We start from the raw sequence: 21,374 nt of genomic DNA, 5'->3' as shown, positions 1-21,374 counted from the left end.
GGCAGAGGCGTTCTCTCCCCAGCATGGGAGACCCAACCCAAACAGCGATTGGGAAAAATCTGTGGTACTGTCTGCAGGGCAGAGGGACAGCGAAAACGGCAGTGTCTGCAAAAACAGCTGGACTCTCAAGAAGAGGAAGTCCAGAAGATAAGGGAAATGGATTGTTAGGGGTGTCAAAGGCTCTCATTGTACCAGGAACCCACCAACCTAGAGCCTTTGTTAACTTTTAAAGTGGGTCTGGACTGAGAGGAGGTTCATTTCCTAGTAAAAACAGGGACCTCTTGATCCACCTTAATTTTTATCCCTGAGGGGGAAAAATTGTCAAAAGAATTTTTTTGATTGTTCAAAGGAGTTGTGAAAATTGTGGCTTCTTCTGTGGGCTCATAAGTTTGAACACATCTTTCTCTGAAAGAATTGTAGAAATTGTAGTAAATTAATTTGGAGATTTAATTAGTTTATCTACATGACGTTTTGTACAGAGCTGAAAGCCTCCAGTTTGGAGGGAACTACACCCCTTTGATTTTTCTGTGTTTTGTTGTAAAAAGCCAGAATTGGCAAGTTTCAGTTATGAAGCCAATTCTGCAACTCCTACCTTGTGGGGAACCCCCCACCAGTCTGTGGTTTGTTGTGGAGAGCTAGAAATGGCAAGTTCTAATCCTAAGGCAAATTCTGCAGCTGCAGCCTGTGGGGATGCTGTTATTAAAAACGAGATTCACTTAATAAATTATAAAAAGTTTAATATAAACAAAAGACAATTAGGAGACAAAAGAAAAAAGCAAAGGGTTAAAATGGCCGGGTGCCCTGGCAGGTTGCCAGGAACACACCTGGTATCTTGGGAACACTCTTTTTATCCCCTCCTGCTGTGAGGATTTGATGCATATTCAAACTTTTTCAAGAAGTATTTAGCATGTCCCCTCCCTGGTTCCACCTATTTGGAACATGCTTTGTTTGATTTCTATTTCTGCTATTCAGCACTATTTTTGCTGGTCATCATTATTCTTGCTGGTCATCAGTATTTTTGCTGACCACCATTATTTTGAGTCTGGTTTCCTTTCTTCTGCAAATGGTCAGTATTGATTACAGTCCGGGCCCCTTATCCTTCCTTTGAGGGCAGCTGGGCTTCATATCTTCTGCTGATAACAGTTTGGGCTCTATTGTTCTCCTGATAACAGCTCCGGGCCCCACTGTTTTTGCCCTCTGGGGTTTCCTTGCTTTGTACCTAGGAAATTCTTTTAAGCTTAAAACTTGTTAGCAAGAAGAAAGGACATACATAGCTAAAAAGTATTTAACATATAATATTCATCTTAATACCTGTGAAAGCCAATATCACAATATAGATTTATAACACTGTTGTCCTATAGAGACCTAGGTATTTATCATGCAGCTTCCTCTGTAGGAGCTATAGGAAAACTTTAAGGGAAAGTATTTTCTTTCCTTAATAAAGTTTATAAATGTTAAAGATTATAAAATAATATAAATATTAAGGTTTCCGTAATAAATGTAAATTTGTTAATCACCTCCCTATGCCTAAGATGGACTTGATGCAAAGAAATTTGGATAGAGAGCAATTGGTTACTAAAAAAATGTGCTGTGATTAACTTTAGGCAGTGGCATTGCTTGCTGCTGAACTAAATCATGTTTACACAGAGTCACCTGTTTTGTTTGGGCAAACTTTGCAGAAATTATTAGGAGAGTTTACTCCACCCTCAAGAGTTGTTGCAGGATGCGGATGTTAAACAAAGTCTTGCTAAAAGAATTTTAGTGAAAGAGCATGAGGGAACACGAAGTCTGTTGTCTATCTTTCTAAACTGGTAAACCTGATAGCCAGAGGCTGGCCCCACTGTCTGCAGAGCAGTGCAGCCACAGCTCTGATGGTGGCTGAGGCCCGAAAGCTGACAAACGGGAGGGTATGAATGTCAAAGTTTCACATCAGATTAAAGGTTTGTTAACTGAGAAAGCCTCCAAGTGGGGACCAGCGTTCGGTAATTATGGTATGAATTTTGTTTAACACAACAGGAGGATTTAGAATTTAAAAGCCGAAAAGGGTTTAACCCAGCCTCCTGTTTGAACAGCCCTGAAGTGGGAGGCCAAAAAAGCCCCATGACTGCATTCAGGTAGTAGATCTCCAGACTCAGGGAGGGAAAATCTACAGAGATAGTCCCTGGCCTGAGGGAGAAAATGTGTTTATTGATGAGACTTCAAGGGTGATAGAAGGGAAAGGATTTATAGGATACTCTATTGTAAATGTAAAGCAGTTAAAGGAAAGGCGGAGGTTACTGCCCACCTGGTCAGCTCAGACAGCGGAGCTGTGTGTGCTTGTGAAAGCCTTTGAGTTATACTGGGACAAGACAGCGAATGGTTTTAGTGATTCTAAATATGCATATGAGGTGATGCACACATTTGGGAAACTGGATAGAAAGAGGTTTGTTGACTTGCTAGGAAAAACGGTTCATAAGAACCTCCCCTTACTCCCAGTAACTTCACCGTTGCCAGAGAAGCAGTCTTTTCCACCAGAGGAACTTGAGATGATTAAAAAGAGTGGGGCAGAGGAAAGAGGGGATAATTGGTTTACAAGGGGTGGTAAGCAGTAGACACCAAAAGCTCTGGCCCTACAGTTGTTAAAACAACTTCATGAAGGAAGTCACTGAAGCTCCTGAAGACTGGCAGAAGGAAAATGTATGTTGCTGTGGGTCTTTTTAGTCTGGCAAAGCAAGCTGTCAAGGGTTGTTTGATTTGTCCTGCAACACAACAAGGGTTGTGTGATTGTCTGAAAACCAATAACAAAGTTACAAATAAACTTGCCAGAGGGGAAGGCCTTGGACTGTACATCCCTTCCAGAGATGCCAGGTAGATTTTACTGAAATGCCTTGCATACCAAGATTTAAATATCTTCTAGTAATAGTATATCAGTTAATAAGGTGGCTAGAAACATCTCCAGCCATTTCAGCAACTACAGGGTCAGTTATTAAAGTATTTTTGGAACAAATAATTCCAAGATAGGGGATTGTGGAAGCAATAGACTCAGATAGGGGAACTCATTCTACAGGAAAAATTCTTAAAAGAGTAATGACTGCTTTAAGGATACACTGGAACCTCGGTACTCCCTGGCACACCCAGAGTTCCATCTGGGTTGAAAAGATGAATGGAGAAATAAAGAAACACCTTCTGAAGATGGTGAAAGAAACTAAGATGTCATGGGTATGGTTCTTGCCACTAGCTTTGGCAAGGATAAGGGCCAGACCCAGGGGAGATATTCAACTATCTCCCTTTGAATTGATGTTTGGAATTCTGTATCCTTGTAATTCTCAGCCTGGGAGAGGGGGTAGAGATAAGTGATGTATATTTAAAACAATATATGGCCCAGATACTGTCTCTTGTGAAATCTCTTTGACAGGAAGCTCAGCTGGCACAGACCCTGCCTTTGGACTTTGCGGTTCACAACATCCAACCAAGAGACTGGGTCCTAGTTAAGGAGTAGAAAGAAGCACCACTGGTGGCTAAGTGGCGTGGACCTTTACAGGTGTTGCTAACCACAGAAACGGCCGTCAAGACAGCTGAACACGGGTCAAGGTCTCTGAGGCCCCAGAGGATTGGACATCTCATCTGGAGGAGAAGGATGGGAAGCTGTGACTGGCACTCTGCAGGAGTGGACTGGAGCAGTAGCTGTGCGTTGACACTGGGGGAAGCCCCGAGTGCCTACCCACAGACTGCCTGCTGAAATAGTCTGTATGGGCATCCCTACTCTCAGATCTCCAGACACCGGGGGCCAATCCATGCTGTCATTGCTTTCTGTATGCTAAGCTGTTTCTGTGCCTTCACTCACCACAGAAGGTGCGAAAGACAACGTGAAAGTGAAAATTAGGTTAAGAAATTATTTTATTAAAGTATTAGAATGTTTCTCTTAATAATCTTATCTTTATATTGTCAGTTAGGTTAAAGCTAAAAGTGGAAAAGTAATTTTTTAACCTTAAGAGAAGAAGTAGCAAAAACCTTTAACCTTAGCAATTGTTGGGTCTGTGGAGAGCCAGAGGGATCTGAAAACTGGCCATGGGTGGCCAGCCCAGCTGAGCCTAAATGGTGGGTTAGCACCCTGAGTGAGGTCCATAATGGAACAGGATTTTGGGACGAAGAAGGAAGTCCATGGCAGCTTCATTCTTCTGAAAGAGGCGTATATTGTCTAAATAGAACAAGTAGCATATATGTGGGAAAAAGGGTTTGTGACTGGACTTTATCTGTGGGTTTAGACTGTTGGACACCCAACTGCCCTCCTTATGATTGTTCCAGATAGGTATCAAATAGATAGATAGAATCAACAACACGTTAATGATAATTTGATAGAATCAAATGCATGTTAAGCTCACTAATGGTAGCTGAGTAAAGTGTTCCTTCCATAGTTACCCAAAGGATTTAAAGGCTGTAAAACAGTGGGGAAAGATAAGTATTTTGGTTTTGTTTTATTGACCTCTTATTTTTAAGCTGTCCCCGAGACAATTCCACAAGTAAGACATGTTATCTGAGATATAACTGCAAGCAGAAATCTTTTGTGGGAGCTTGAAAATGCAAATACTGTGATTCTTATGGCAAAGTATCTATTGCTGGGCAACCACTAGGCCCCGAAAGCAAGCTGTATTTTGATCTACCAACTGATGATGAGAATTGGAAAGGTCCTTTTGCCAATGAGACCTGGGCTTTAAAGGGGTATTAATGGATCTGTAGCCAATATGCTTAACACAGGTTACCCCCAAACTGGTCAGAGATATGTTATGTGGGGTGTATTAGACCATTGTTCTTTCTGCTACTGCAAGTTCAGGGAAATCAGGAGTCAAAATATATGAGAAAAGCAGTCGATGCATCACTGGCTGGAGGGAGCACCCAAAAGTGGGACAAAGATGAATGACCACCTGAATGAATATTAGGTGCCAGAGAACCCATTTATAATTTAAATTGGATAATTAGGTTGCAAGCTGTCTTTGAAATAATAATCAACCAGACAGCTACAGCTCTTGACTTTCTTGCTGACCAGTCTACTCAGATGAGAAATGCAGTATTTCAACATTGGATGGTATTAGACTATCTATTAGCAGAAGAGGGAGTATGTGGCACATTAAAGGACTCAAACTGCTGTTTGCAAATAGAATACGATAGAAAAGTGGTGAAACAGATAACAAAAAGAATAAGAAAGTTAGCTCATGTACCAGTCCAAACAGAAAATATAGGAACAGGACATGTTTTCATGGTTACCTGGTAGACTATGGGTTAATCAAATGCTTTTTTACATCTTCTGTGTTGTAGCAACTCTAGTCTTTTTACCACGTGTGATACCTTGCTTAGTACAATTCATTCAACATGTGATGAAAGGGATGCAGGAAGTAGCCATGCCTACTGATCCAGAGATGGTTACAAAAAGTGATGCCACTGCAAATAATTGCAAGACCAAAAAGGACACAGGAACAAGAAACAAAGTCAATGATAACTAAAGTTTGTAAAGACATTTATTAAAAAAATTATAAGAGGAGGGATTAAGAGGAATGATGGGTTTATCTTTACAAACAAGCTGTGGGTCTGCTGGTAAGATGAAACTATCACTGAGAGATAACAGAAACAATGAGATGGATTCCACTGAAAGAGGAAAGAGATGCTGGAGAAACACCATAAAATTCCACAAGAGTTAAGAATTAAGAAGGGGATTATGCATTGGGGGTGGGTGGTCTCAGATATCAGGCATCCTGGGAAGTCTGTTCCCTCAGCCTATGGGGAAAGAGAGAAGGGACAAGCGGCCGGGAATTAGGATAAAAAGCAGGCTATGCCCTCCGAAAATTTGAGAGACCCCAGGGGAATGCCCCATGGCCTCTCCCTTTATTCAAATAAAGTAAAAGGACTCCTCTGTCTCCTTTCTGGACATAAACCTCTGGTGTCTGTGGATTAATTTTCCCAACAGTGACAAAAATGCTGAGCAGAACACTTGGTTGGGAGACTGCAGAGGCACCAGTTTGCCAGAGAGAAGACAGGGGACTTGAACAGGGCATATGAATAGCTGCAGGGGATAAAATACTGGGACCTGTAAGACTTTTTAGTCTGTCAGAGTCACAGTAAGATTGCAAAGTCAGGAAACAGGCCAGACAAATACAACTGAAGTGCCATTTAATTGTGTAGGCAATTATCTACTGATTGAACCAGTGAAGAGTACTGGGTGCAACAGCTCTCAGCTTTATGTTAATACAATCTTCTCTTTTGCAAGAGGCCCTAAAAATGTCTTTGTCCAAGTCTCACTGATAAGAATTCCCCTTAAGTTTCTTTGCAAGCCCTACCCAGAATACTTTACATATTTGTTAGCTGATACTACTGCAATTTGCTAAATACAAGGGGCTTCCTGGGTCACTGAATCCAGTTTAAAACTGCAGGTACCAAGCTGATTCTTGTTACCTTTCCAGTAGTATTTCCTAATAAAAAATACTTTATGATGTATTTTTTGAGAAAGAAAAAAAAAAAAGCCCTACTGGGAACTGCAGTGAAATACACAGTGTTAAAACTAGAGTTTCTAAAAGCAAAAGCAAAGCAATTTGTTTTGTTTAGGCTTCTATAGCAAAAGCCTCTAAAGCTATCACATCTTGGGTTTTTAAGTATAAGAGCCAAAGCACACCTTGGGATCCAAATGCAGTCCAAATGGCTGAACTAGATGTCTGTTTTCCAAGGTACTCTCTACAGTCTCAGGCTTGCAAGAGTAAATCTTCCTCAGTCATAATTGTTCAGTGTGGATTTGATCAGCTTCATGTGGACTACTCATGGGTATAAAGATTACTCACGTGAGAGGTACATGACTGAATCTTTAGCTAAAGACACTAAAGCCTAAGGAAATTAATGATTTGAATCTGTAATAGAGCACTGCTTCTATGTAAATATCTTGATTTTTGTGTTTGGCTTGCTGCTCATTAGCTAAACCAACAAGAATTACTAATAACCCCTCAAGGACAACTTGTACATAGGTCTGCACCATTCTATACATACACTTCTGGTGTTTCTAAAGCTTATGTAAATGCATACAGAAATTGAGGAACAACTCAGGCTACATCACCCTGCTGTCTTGACTGCTGCCATCAAGCATGTCCTTCCTGTGGACATTATTGGCAAAGGATCTTGGTATAATATTCCGAAGACACTCTACACTGGTACCTTGACTCAGGCAATAACCTAAGGGTGTGGGAAGGAAGAAAACCCAACTCAGTAGCTTCCACACTTTCTGAACTTTACCTTTCAGTGGAGCAGCAGATGGAAGGGAGGAAACAGGGAACATAGCATTGTGTGAAAGCAGACTTACTAGGCCAAGGGAAGTGAGACAGTTACTACATCCTTCCTTTCCTCTCTTGCCCAGTTAGCATCAGGCTGTGCAACCAGCATGCAACTACAGCATATGAGTTTGGCGCTGTGCCTTTCCTTGGCTTATTCCCTTCAGGACTGTGTCAACCCTACACATTCCTGGGTGGTGCCAACTACTGCAAACTGTGAACAACAGCAGATAAAAGCTCAGCACTACTGGGGAGAAAGAAAATCTGTCCTACATTCTGGACATCCAAATATGGATAGAAATGTTTAGACATTTGGTTCAGAAACTCATGGTTCCAACTGCTTCTTCAATATTAAAACATTGAGGTTTTGTTGTGGTTTTTTAAAATTATTTTAAAAATAACGGCTATTAAAATCTTCCCTCTTTTTTTAAATCACTGCTAGAAATACTACTTACCTTTTAAATGATACTGTTTATCACCCATCTTGCAAAATCACTCAAGTATCTAGAAAATTAAAAAAGATAACTATGTTGCCAATAACACATCTAAACTTGCTACAGTGGAGAAAGCCTACCTGTGCTGTAGAACATCATATACCATCTGCCACATCTGCAACATATGCCTGCATGTCACCAGAGCCTCTTCAGGACCTTTGTGTATCGATTCCAGTTTTACTTTCGTGAAGAGTAAACTGCAAGATGAAAAAGAATAACTCCTATTTTATTGGCATCTCCTAAAAGTAGAGAATCAGTATCCCTCTGTCGAGATCCTGGCAGGCAGCATTTTTACCCGCTTTGTACATGCAGTAATAAAACACCATAGCACAAAACATTTCATTTAGCTCAACTTTGATTGCCTACAAAGAGAGAAGAGAATCAACAGTATACCTCAGCTGTATACCTCAAATTTGCATCACAAAGCAGGCAGGACAGTGCTAAAAGCAAAGCACTGCAAAGCTAACAAGGTGACACATATACTGAATCTCATTTTATTTTGGACAGTATTAAAAACAGGAGAAAAAAGAATTTCCCTAATACATATGCCCAGGCTGTTTTCTTAGTCTGGCATCTTCTTATAGCACTGGCTTATATAATAAATTTCAGCACACTTAACATAAATAATATGATATGTAATGCCTCACAGGAAAGAAATGCTTTTTCTTAACCCCACCTGGCAATCAACTCACACCTCTAGGTAGAATAGCCAATAGCCTTGTACATTCTTGTTCTAGGTAGTGTAACTGCTGCTACTATTCTTATACCTAGAGAAGACAGTACTTGCACAGACCACTGGAATTCAGCAGAATTAGGTCACACAGAGGTTAGAAGACAGATTTGGCAATGCCACAACCTACCACTTGCTGCCAGCATGGCTTTTAATGCCATCCTTCACTACACCTATATTATGTTAATTTTGAAGATTATTTTATTTATTTCTTTTATACTAATGCAATCTTTTCCGCTTTAAATGTTTTCATGAAGTCCAATATCAACACAATTAAAATTAACTTAACATGTCTAGCAATTAATCCACTGGAAGCACATATGCATACCTACATGCATACAACAGCAGAATGTTAAAAATCCTAAAAACAGTTTTGCGAATGTGACCTGCAGGCTCCTGAGTAATCCAGACTACTTCAGAAAGAGACAAGAGCAACTGCATATATGATGTTAGAGAAGAATTTACAGCTGAGTAAGAAATCCTTCACTTGGAATAATTATAGCTCTATTGCCAAGACTGTGGTGCATATCTATAGGAACATGCTTAAACGGCAGTTCCATTTGGCACTAGCAAACATTAGGGTAGGAATTTTTGGGTTGGGTTTCTTGTTTGTTTTTCTTTGGGGGGTGAGGATGGTGACCAAAATGTAGCCCAACCGTATCAGCTGCTATTATGAAGTCTGCTAATGGCTGCTGCTATGATATGACCTGGTAGAGGCAAGCATTCCACTAAATTCCTCAGGTACAAACTTTGACTAGGAAAGACAGATCAAGATTCATAATCAACAGAATTAGTCTTTACCTTTACCATTTTACATCCCTACTTTGTATCTTTGATTTTCTTGTTACTGGTGTGAGCCAAACAAATACTGTAAGAACATCATCTGCTCTTAGAGATGCTGACCCCCTGAGAGGAAATGCCTTTATGATTCAAGTATTTGAAGCTAAAACACAGACTCGTCAAAATTTTGCTGGAACAAAGATGTTACAGTGGATGGATGCACTGTTAATAAAAATAAGTCTGAATTTAAAGGAGTGGTTGGCAATAAAACTGGCCAGTGATGCCTGCTGCTCTGTGTTCCCAATGAACTGGGCTCATAAAAACAAAGCTTGTTTCAATGCCACAGAATATAGAATCAATCACTTGGGTATAAGGAATACATATCACACTAGAAAGATGGGAAGTTACACCCTGGAGTGAAATGGTATTAAAAAAAGACATGAAGTTCCTGAAGAACAATGCAGTTAAAAGGTCAAACAACCCTTAGCATCTGTATGCAGAAATGTAATCAAGTAGGAGCTGGAAGATGTGGCTTTTCTTGATCAGAGCATCAGCAAGGCACTTACTACAATCCTGTTTCTAGATTCCAAAAGATGACTAAAAATGGGATATGGTTCAGAAAATGGTTATGCAAGTGATCTGAGGGCTAGAAAAATGCATTTCATCAGAGGCTTGAGCAGCTCAGTTTATTCACTTTCACCAAGAAGCAGCAAAGAAATTGTTTTGTCCCAGCCTGAAAATACCTACATCAAGTCTCTCATTGTGAGTCTTTGATAAAAAAGAAAAGATACAGAGAATCTAAGAATTTTTTGGAAGCTGGAACTAGTCAAATGGAAATGTATCAGTAAATGCATTCACATAACTATCAAGGAAAATAACCTTTGCAGCAATTACCTTGTGCAAACAGTAAATTCTGTAGTCATTAAAGCCTTTTCAGTAAGACAGGATAACATCTGGAAAGCAATCGTAGCGTACAAATAGAAGCTGCGGGTTTGATGCATAGGCTCATGACTGAGTTTCTTTGGGCTGCACTGTGCAGAGGGGTAAGACTGCATCACCATCCTTCTGGAAGTTACTCTATTAAAATTATTCTTCTAGTCCCAGAAACAAGCACATTGAGCAACCTATGCTATTTTAAGCATATAGTGTCACACTATATTAGGAAAGGCGAAGCAGTACAACATGACTCTCTTAGCTGTATTGTCCAAGAGAGCAAAGTTTATTATTCTTGATCTTCTTTTATAGATATATTCGAGAAGGTCCAAGAGGTAAAACTCTTATTGGTCATTAAAGCGACACATCACCATCATTGGTTAAGTGGAACACTACCCCTTGACTGTTCCGTGCAAGTAAAGAAGAAGGATCCTAAACAACACCTGCAAAGATTGTTGTCCTTTAGCAAGGACTGTTTGGATTCTTTCTTATGATTTCTCAGGCCAGAGTGAGAAGCCTGTGAGACTTAGTTTCACACAGGCTCTGCTCCCTGCTTGCTTTTTGCATTTAGCATCAACAATACAGAATCATTTTTAAATCACTACAAATACTCAAAATGAAAGACCTTCTAAAGCACTGTACAGCCCTCTTTGCAGCAGAAGAACAGCGGTAAAGAAGACCAAGGCCCAGAGACCAGTTGTATTACATCCCAGCCTAACACCACACTTCATAACATGGTAATATACCACTTAGTATTAATTAAATAGAAGGACCTATTAACAGTCAAACTCACGGACAGGTGGGTTATATTAAAGGCTCCTTCTCTTTTTTACATTAGTAGTAGGGACACAGATGGCTTATCAGCAGGCAAATAAAATCACTACATAGCATCTTTATACATTGCAGTTAAACATTAAAAAGACAAATCAAGCATTTCTCACTCTGCTGTTTACTACTTACAGTGAGTATACATCAACTTCTCTGGATTAAGACGCAATGTTCTATCTCAGGAGAGAGAACAACTAATGAAACTGGGGAAAAAACAAGTCTCTCACAAAAACATAATGAAGCCTCAGCACTATACTATCATGAGTGATAAGGCACAGGCACACTACAGGATCTTGGAGATACCATGCCCTACTAGCTGTTGTGAAAATTCACCTTGGGAATAGTGTTACCCATGTTATTGTGTAGTCTTATAATGAACCAAACGAAAAGACAAATGGGAAGAATATAAGAAGCAAAAGGAATCAAACCATACCAGTGGCAGTAGCAAACAATGCAATTAAACATGATAACTAAAAGGTGGAAATACAGTCAGGGTATCAGGCTGCATGTGCTACATGCTGTTAGTATTTCTTAGTTTCTAATAAGCTTTGTAATAGTGTAACCAGATAAGTAAATACATAGAGAAAACAGTGAAGCAGTATCACTTATCTCAAGCTTATAATTTTATTACTGAGCTAGAACTCTTGCTACACCAATCTAATGAATATTGTGTCCTATTAGTGTCTGCGCACAATTTCAGGGGCATAAATAAAAATTACATATGCACAGATCTCACCTTATTGTATTTCTTAATATCACTGTACATTTGTATGATGCTTGTAGCATTAAGCAGTGTAGATGCTTAAAAAGATTCCACATATAAAAATAGCCCCAAGATTATCAATATAGTCATTGGTAATTCTATTAGCCTGTGACTGTGAAAATGGACTTGGGCTAAAGCAAGTATATAAATTGCTACTACATAACCATAGGAAAAACAGAGCAAAAAAATCCACAAATCATTCTTGTAATGTGCATGATTTCAGGGACAGTACCAATGGAAAATAACCAGTACTTTGTCTTGATTCAAGACTCTTTGATGAGTTTGGTGGGAGAAATGCAGCACTCAATATGAATGATCAGCAAGTCTCGTTTATTGGTAACTCTAACACCACTTATATAGCATCAATAATTAGGCTCATACATAGTGCAAAAAGTAAGCTCATTATTGGATACTTCATTTAAGGTCAACTCCACCTAATTCTACATTCCTGTGATCACTCATCTATGCTGAATTCACATTCTTCTGATCACAGCGTCCTGTTCTCAGTTAACAGTTATCACCAAGGCCTTCCTGACTTTGCAACATCTCACACCAACTGTACTCTATTGTCTAATTCTTTCCCAGCTAACTGCTGCATGGGAATATGACCTTTGCTCTCTAGCCATTCCTCTATAATTCCCCTGTTTTCTTTTTGTACTAACAAAACTGTAGAAGTAGCCTTTTTTACCATGTTTTGCAAGCATTGCAGTATGCAAGGAATAAACAATAACACAATCACAATGATCAATATAACAACAATTGCCATTTGTGCCAAATTTTTTAACCATCCTGTGAGACCTAGGGATTGAAACCATTCTTCTAAAGGATTTGTTTCTATGGTTAATTTTTTCATATTGCTCTGTAGTTGTTGAAGACGAGCATAAATAGACATTGAATGATCAGAAAGATTCATGCAACACATCCCATCAAAATCCTCACAGCCATGGCCTTGTGCCAATAGCAAAAAATCAATAGCAGCTCTATTCTGCAATACAGCATGCCTAACACTGTTCATATCCGAAAGCAAATCAGACAAAACCTTTGATGTAATATTAAACTGTTTTCCTGTCCAGCATGCCAGTCGTCGTAACTGTGTTAAGGCTTGAGCACTAGATACTCCAGGTGTAAAAATAGATGACACAATCACTGTAGGACGTTCCCAAAGTTCAACCTTATCTTTGCAATCTGGTCCTAATTGAAACACACTTCTCTTTGTTCGTAACCTGGTTCTATTGGCTCCTAAGAGCTGCTGTATAGTGGGTGCAAACAAAGTCAATTTCCCAAAATAACAAGGCCCACCATAAAGGTTTGCTGGCAATCCTTGCCATGCACGATCTCCACAGATTAGAAAAATACCAGGTGGTAATTGTAAAGGTGTACTACTAGAATTTACTTTGTGAGACCAATTGCCACAGTATGCATCATTATTTTGCAAATATAGCAAATTTTGTGGAGAAACATTTGTACCATTTGGCCCATGAGACCTTTTTGCATAATTGTTCCTAGCCCAATTGACAAAAACCAAACAGTAGTTGCTAGGGGCTGAACCTAATAGTCTTAACTCTTGTGGTTCTGACCCAGTCACATTTAAACCTGTAGCAATGTACCAATTTTGAGCACCAATGGGATTTGCTGAGATTAAACCTGTGTCACAGATATTGATCATTAATTTACCTGATGGAATTTCACATAATGTTTTGTTTGCTTCCTTGGGTGTTTTCCAATTCTTTGTCCAGTTTTTAAACATTGTGGCATTGAATGAATCATCCAAAGGTGCGCCCACTAAACAAGTTCGAAAAGGATCCGAAGGGGTAGCCATTGAAAGGCAAAAAGTATCCTGTCCAGTTTGATTAGCCCACGTTACCCACATATTTTGTCTTTCATCCATGTCAATCAAAAACCCTTCATTTCCCTCTATTATAGTAAACCACAACAACAACCTGATCAGAGGTAGTCCTTTAAGGACTTTAAAAGGATTGAGGCAGTTCAGCCAGCATCTTGGCTGGATCCCATGTGAGATCTTGCTTCCCTTTTCTTTTACCCCTCTGCCTCGCCCGTCGATTCGGTTGCTTTGAACCACGGGGTGTTCCATCTTCTCGGCAGCAGGGATAACTTTCAGGGAAAGACCCCTTTTCTCGAGACTGCCGTTTTAAGAATTGCTCCCAATTTTTATTTTTTACCCCTGGAATATCACACCTCACCTGTGTCAGTGTCTTGCGACAACGTATTGTGGTTATCTCAATAATATATGGTAAAGGGGCATTAGGATGATAACAATAATTTTCTGGATTTATGCCAAAAGCAAAAATCTCCCACCATCTATCAGATCCTTTTTCAAATTGTCCTGTTTGCACACCTTCCTGTAATGCAATCTCAGTTAAATTTCTTTCAAAGTTATAACACTCTGTACAAATCCCTCTTGGAGATCGACCCCACTTAGAATGTATCCACCACTTTTCTTTACACACTTTACAAATGTAACATACAAAAGGATAGCATTCACAATTCGGTACTGTACACAAGATTTTCATGTGAGAGTTCATCAGATCCCGTCTCTATGTTGATGGTAGAGAGCGAGAAGTATCTGCTAAATTTTCTGGATCAGCTGAAGGTGAATCACTGGGATCAGCAGGTTTAGTCCATCGGCTCGGCACCCAGACAGGCCCTGTGGGGGTAGACACATAAAGATAACCACGTCCCCAATAGAGTACTTTGCTGGGACCTCCCCACAGACCTGTTTTTGGATCCTTATAGCGAACCCATATTGGGCTTTGAGATTTCTCTGCCTCAGGTGCACTATGACGTATTGCTGCAGGCAAATTACTGTTTCCAAAAATACACAGAAAATTTAAAACGAATGAACAGCGCAATAATCGTTCTTGTGGATCTTTGATCTCCCTAAATTTATTCAGATATTGTTTTAGGGTACCATTTGCTCGTTCCACTATTGCCTGACTTGTGGGGGAATGTGGAATCCCTGTTATGTGTTTGATTCCCCATGATTGCATCACCTGCTTAATTCTACTACTACAATAAGCAGGTCCATTGTCTGTTTTAATAGAACGTGGAACTCCCATGACTGCAAAACAACTTGCCAAATGTCGCTCAACATTCCGTGCTTTCTCACCAGATTGAGCTGTAGCCCAAATGTAATGACTATAAGTATCAATGGTGACATGTACATATTTAACTCTCCCAAACTCTGCAACATGAGTAACATCCATTTGCCACAACTCATTAGCCTGTAATCCTCTAGGGTTTACCCCAAGACCTAATCCACTACCTTGATTAAGAAAACTACAAATAGGACATGCTTTGACAATAGCCCGAGCCTCCTCTAAAGATATCTGAAACTCTCGATGGAGACCTTTCGCATTTTGATGAAAGATGGCATGAGCTTCTCTAGCTAATGTCTGTGGTGGGACAGGACTATTTTGTGACAATGAAACCAATCGATATGCCCTAGCATTTCCTTCTCCTAATCCCACATCCCATTTGTGGCTACGAATATGAATAATAGCAAAGGCAGCAGTCCTCAACTTTACTGCTCTTTGAAGTTGCAAAAACAGTTCATATAAACGAGGATTTTTTACTTCCTTAATGTCTGCATTTTCAATACGTTCACTCACTCCTGCAACATATAAAGAATCAGTTACCACATTAACAGGACCCTTAAACTGCACCAAAACCCAAACAACGGCAACTAATTCCAGAGTTTGTAATGTGTTCTCCTTTTGAGCTGGAATAATGTGATGATTCCATTGTCCTTCTGAATTTTGCCATGTAGCAGCAGCTGTACGAGATTTCTTTCCAGCATCAGTGAACACAGTTGATGCCTCTGGTAATGGCACAAATGATCGTTTGGGCTTTTCAATCCAGTTCTGCTGGCCTATCCATCGTAGTGGTATTCGAGGCACTTCCTCAGTACTGACCACACTACTATTGTTAAGCAATGCTTCCTGCAATGTGGAGTGTGAATTAAGTACCAATCCAAAGCGTCCTTTTTTATTGGTATCTGAATTTCAGCTGGATCTGTGCCCATAATTTGCCACAATCGCTTCCGACCTTGTTTTATCAAGTTTGCTAAAATTTCAATTTTTTGAATCAAGGTATGTCTCTGATGTAGTGGTGGCAACAACCACTCTAATACCCATATCTCCCCCGTTTTCTTTTGTTTCTGCGTTAAGGCACCGATAAGATATTGAGGGCCAAACCATACAGTAAGATTAATGTCCAAGTCTGGATCTCGCCTACGAACAACACCTGTTTGGATACAGTCCATTATTTTATTGAGAGCTTCTTGTTGTTCACTGGTGACCTGTATAGGTGCTGTAGGATCAGTTCCTTTTAACAAAGGTCGTAAGTATTGTAAAAGTTCATTAGGAATACCTACAACAGGTTTAAGCCATTGTAAATCTCCAAGCAATCGCTGAGCATCATGAACAGTATGAAGTGACATGTTAAGTGACAGTTTCTGAGGGGCAACATACTGTTCAGTTAAAGTCCACACGAGATATTTCCATGGGGATGACTGCTGTATTTTCTCAGGTGCAACAACCAGTCCATTCTGAAGTAGTTGTGTTTGAATGTCCTTAACTTGTTTATCTGCAAAAGGTTGTGACTGAGCAAAAAGAATATCATCCATATAGTGATAAATAATAGTTGTAGGCCATCGAGCACGTAGTGGCTGCAAAGCATTATCAACATAAAGTTGACACAAGGTAGGAGAATTACGCATACCTTGTGGTAAAACTGTCCATTCAAATCTCTTGTCTGGTTCTGCTCGATTTAATGAAGGCAAGGTAAAAGCAAATCTGCAAGTATCCTGTTCATGCAGTGAGATAGTGAAAAAACAGTCTTTTAAATCAATTATTAACAAGGGCCAATCTTTTGGTAACATTACAGGATTGGGCAAACCAGGTTGTAGCGCCCCCATTGGCTCCATTTGTTCATTTACTGCACGTAAGTCATGCAGCAATCGGTATTTCCCAGATTTCTTTTTTATAACAAAAATAGGAGTATTCCAAGGACTTGTTGACAACTTTAAATGTCCTTGTTGATATTGTTCCAGCACTAATTGATGAGCTTGTTGCAGACTTTCCCTTTTTAAAGGCCACTGTTCAACCCATACTGGTTCCTGGATTATCCATTTGAATGGGATTGGGAAAGTCCAAACAATGGCCTCTATTCTAAAGGGTGCTCATTGGTCAAAACAACACCAAGTTGTGACAAAATATCTCGTCCAATTAGACATTGAACCTTGTCTGGTAATGGAACAATTGACAAAATAGAGCTGATGACCTTCCCATCTAATTGAATCTGGATTTGTGGAGACCTTTTTGCTGAAGTTAAACCTCCCACCCCTGTAACAGTAACCATACTAGGCAGCATAGGCCATTCTTCCTATGGCTTCCCCTCAGAAGAGGTTTTCTTTTGTGGTGCATATGGACAGTATGCAAAGGCTTTTTTCTCTAACGGAACAGAATCAAAGAATCACAGAATTCCATAGGTTGGAAGAGACCTTCAAGATCATTGAGTCCAACCCATGCCCTAACACCTCAAATAAACCATGGCACCAAGTCCCAGATGCAGTCTTTTTTTAAACACATCCAGGGATGATGACTCCACCACCTCCCCAGGCAGACCATTCCGGTATTTTATCACTCTCTCCATGAAGAACTTTTTCCTAATGTCCAACCTAAATTTCCCCTGGTGCAGCTTGAGACTGTGTCCTCTCGTTCTGTCAGCTATTGACTGGTGAAAGAGACCAACCCCCACCTGACTGCAACCTCCATTCAGGAAGTTGTAGAGAGCGATAAGGTCACCTCTGAGTCTCCTTTTCTCCAGGCTAAATAACCCCAGCTCCCTCAGCTGTTCTTCATAGGGCTTGTGTTCCAAGCCCCTCACCAGCCTTGTTGGCCTCCTCTGGGTTATCAACAGATTACTGTCACAAGCAAACACACCCATCTCTCAATCTATCACAGTAACTCTGGCAAATTAAAATCCAAATACAGTCGACTCTGGTGAGACCTTAAGTTCAGAAAATTCAAAATTAATTCAAAATGAGGTTTCGCAAGTATCAAAACTTCAAAAGTATCATTTACCATGTCACTGTAATATGTAACACCTTAACAAAAAAGGCAGAGATTGGAGTCTTGAAAGATCTACAAAAATTTTCAGAAGCAAGCAAGCTACTTCAGTTGATTTCAGAAGGCATTCAACATTTGTCTTCATAAAGACTAATTTCAGTTGCTTATAATGTCTCAAGGCTGGGCCAAATACACCTATCTAGTACTTCCAAGAGTCTTGTAATCCTACATGGCTAAATGCTCAGGCTTTAAATTCTTTAATATTACCCATGAAGAAAAGAGGTAATTCTTTCCCATTGCTGAAAGTTTAATTACCAAGGTTTAATAGCTAATATTTATTACCAGAAGATCTCACAAGTGCATATGTATACTACCAATGCTTATGAGCACATCTGTGGAAGTTTTAAGTTGCTGTGTATAGCAATAACCAATTGACAACTTTATGGATGCTCTAGGACTTTATAAGATTTATTAATCTATTAATTATTGGGACTTTTAAAACTTGCTATAAATGGAGTTCTTACTATCAAATGTAGCCCTTGTATTACACGTTTATACAGCATCACAGTGGGATCTGTGTCTTATCACTTGACAAACAATAAATAATGCCAGTACTGTAACAAACAACACCTTCTACTCATTTCAAGGCTGAGAGACTAAATTAGGACTAATGAGCATTATGTAGTCATTTGTCTATATATTTTGCCATTCACTGTCTGCTTAAGACCCCTTCAGTTTTTGAGAGCTTGTCAGCAGCTTCTCAAATATCTACATGTCTTTGAGCTTTACCAGATTGGTGCTGTCATTCCCCAAAGTGGTTCATTATTTACCCAGATTTGTCTACCTACACACACAGCTGCTTGGTTATTTTGGATACTGAATGCAAAGGAAACAAAACAAACCACCAAAACAGCAGGGTATGTTAATTCACAATTGTGTACATTAGCATGAAGCTACTGACCTCCTCCAACTAATATGTGTACTTTGTTCCTCTATTAAAGGACAGGATGCATATGCTTGCTGGTTTGTACAGACGTTGACTTGGAGATGGAAACCAGTGACAGTCCCAAGAGCAGCTAACACAATTCGAGTGTCCGGGTGATGGGGTGTGGAGCAGCAAAGTGCCACTGAACAGCAGAGACCAGCTCATCCTTCTACTTCTCTAAAGTCCAGACAGATATTCCACACCAGAGACAATGAAAAGCAGGGGAGTGCCATAACCTAGAGGAGTAGAGGACCTGAGTATGCCCTCTGACAAATTGCAAGGTGTGGATTCAAACCCCCAACATTCTGATCCTCTTGGATAAGTTTCCTCTCCATTAAGGTAGTGAATACAAAAGGAGGAAACAGGTGAATACAGGACACAAACTGATCTAACAGAGCTGGAAAGAGGATGAAAGAGACAAGAAAAATGATCAAAGTTTTGGAATGCTTTTGTTATACAGAGATAGTAAACAGATTTTTCAGCCTAAAAAAGAGGCTGAGAGAAGAGATGACATGTTTATAAAATCATTAATAGCATGAAGAAGATCAAGAACTCAAAGCAATTTGTGTTGTTTCAATGAAAGAATATCCAATAAAACAATCAAACAGTGGATTTAAAATGAGCAAATGAAGTGCTTTTTTATGCAACACGAAAGTAAAGTCCAAAACCCATTGCTGCAGGATGTTCTAGAACAGACACAAATATGTTCAAAAAGGGATTAGATAAATTCACAGATGACGGGGCCATCAGGGGCATTAAAGACAATCTAATGCAACCTCTGGCTCCAAAAGCCTCTGAGCCAAACTGCTGACAGAAGAAGGGATCACATATGAGCGGTAGGATCATCCTACTGCTATGTTTCTGTACACTTTTCCCTATGCATTCACCAGATGCCCTGCTGAAGCCAGACAAGCCCTTAGTTAGTGCAAGAACAGCCACTCTTGTATTTTGATACAATGGATTGTATCAGGAGTATGACTGCAGCCTGTGCTCTTTTTATAACTGAGATTGTCTTGTCCGGGCCAGTGGAACTGCAGTGTCTTCACAGAAAATCAGTTACTCAGTTTCCCAGTTACTGAGTTTAGCTTCAGTGGTGAGTCACCTAAACAAGTCAATTAGAAAATGGATACTCTTTCACCATAACTGTTATGGTTTCATTAACATTCCTACACCACCTGCTAATGTCCTAGTCAAATTATGAATAAGAAAAAAAGAAGGCAAAATTGGGGAGCTGCTTTTCATTGCCTGTATTTTTGTTGATAAAATCAACATCAAAGTTGCTGTCTTCTCAAATAACTCTGTGCTTCTTGCAGTCTCCTGACATTTAAGGGCACATTCTCAAGTTAAATTAATGCCAGCAACTCTGACTGCAACCTCCTTTTATAACTTCATGCTGTGCCATGTTATCTATCACTTTCCCAACAAAAATAAATGGATCATATACTTTTACAGACATACAGTCCTAATTTTTATGGCTCCCTTCCCAGTTAGCCCTTAATGTGAACAAAAAAATAAAAACAAGAAATCTGTCACCATGCCCAAAGAATTACTGACTTCATAACCTAGGGAAACTAGCAAACTCAGAGCTGCCATCTCCTCCTTTATAATAATGCCCTGCTCTGAGACCAGTCCTGAAGGACAAGAGCAGTTCAGATAATGTTGCTCCACAAACAATGACAGCTACAGCGCAGGGTGAAAACAACTTCCAGGGTGGTAGATTCTAGGCTGTTTAAAAGTTAACACAATGGAGACAATTTACTATGCTCAGCCTCTTGGCACAAGGCACCTAGAAGGTTCTTGCTTATAGAAAAGGAGGAAAATACAAAAAGAGGTGATCAGGAAAGCTAAGATTGCAGCTGAAACTGTAGGAGGAGACTGCAAAACAAAAGCAAGGGAGTAGCCACTGGCATGCCTCAAGCTCTGGATGTTTTCTTGGACTGCCTCCCTCTGCAAGCTGCAGCTTGTACCTGATGGCAGAAGGGCCTCCTGTCTGTCAGGTGAAGGTTCTGCCCATGGATTATGCTTCATAACTTCACAGATCCAAACGCCTCTTCCCAAGACAAACATGTACAGCCAGTCCAGCAACCCCATGCACTTATTTCAGCATTCAGGTCCATCAGATTAATTTCTGATACAGAGAGCAAATGTGATATTATGAGTATTTATGTGGTCCATTCAGAAAGTGCCTCTTACATGGAAAGGGGGGCCTTGTAACAAACCTCCTTTATCTGCTAAACCCAGGCTGGCTGTCCTTAAAGAGAAGCAACTATTAACTAAATAGTCTGGAAAAAGCAAGCTGATCAGCTTGGAAAGAAAAAAATACAAAAGACACTGAAATTCTTCTTTATCTTCACTTGTCTTCAGCATTAAGCCATATTTAGCCCTACCCAAGAAAAGAAAATGAAAAAAAAAGAGAGGTGATAAGAATTATTTTCTGCATTCCTTTTACTTAAGTAATTACTTTTGAATACCGGATTTGTGGTATTTTG

At 39.8% G+C, this 21,374-nt stretch overlaps 2 protein-coding genes across 17 annotated transcripts in view; both read right to left on the bottom strand.

Moving 5' to 3' along the window:
* TTC7A (tetratricopeptide repeat domain 7A) overlaps positions 1-21,374 on the bottom strand; it is a 218,041-nt gene that overhangs the window by 85,001 nt on the left and 111,666 nt on the right. For 13 of the 16 annotated variants that reach the window (XM_086869304.1, XM_086869308.1, XM_086869330.1 and 10 more), the window contains one exon: positions 7,858-7,974. The exons of 2 other annotated variants lie outside the window; for them this stretch is intronic. In XM_086869304.1, the coding sequence (XP_086725430.1) occupies positions 7,858-7,974 (117 nt within the window). Of the gene's footprint in view, positions 1-6,905; positions 7,788-7,857; positions 7,975-21,374 lie in introns of those variants that run through there. One more of the 16 variants, XM_086869363.1, reaches the window with a different exon arrangement.
* Positions 12,121-13,985, bottom strand: LOC147654984 (uncharacterized). Its single transcript, XM_086869812.1, has one exon. The coding sequence runs from the start codon at positions 13,901-13,903 to the stop codon at positions 12,359-12,361; it is 1,545 nt and encodes a 514-aa protein (XP_086725938.1). The 5' UTR covers positions 13,904-13,985; the 3' UTR covers positions 12,121-12,358.

Source organism: Cyanistes caeruleus, chromosome 2 (genome assembly GCF_971803275.1).
Source record: "Cyanistes caeruleus chromosome 2, bCyaCae1.hap1.1, whole genome shotgun sequence".
NCBI classification, from domain to species: Eukaryota; Metazoa; Chordata; class Aves; order Passeriformes; family Paridae; genus Cyanistes; species Cyanistes caeruleus.
Note: the sequence above shows the minus strand (reverse complement) of the source record. Positions and strands in the feature narration are given on the sequence as shown.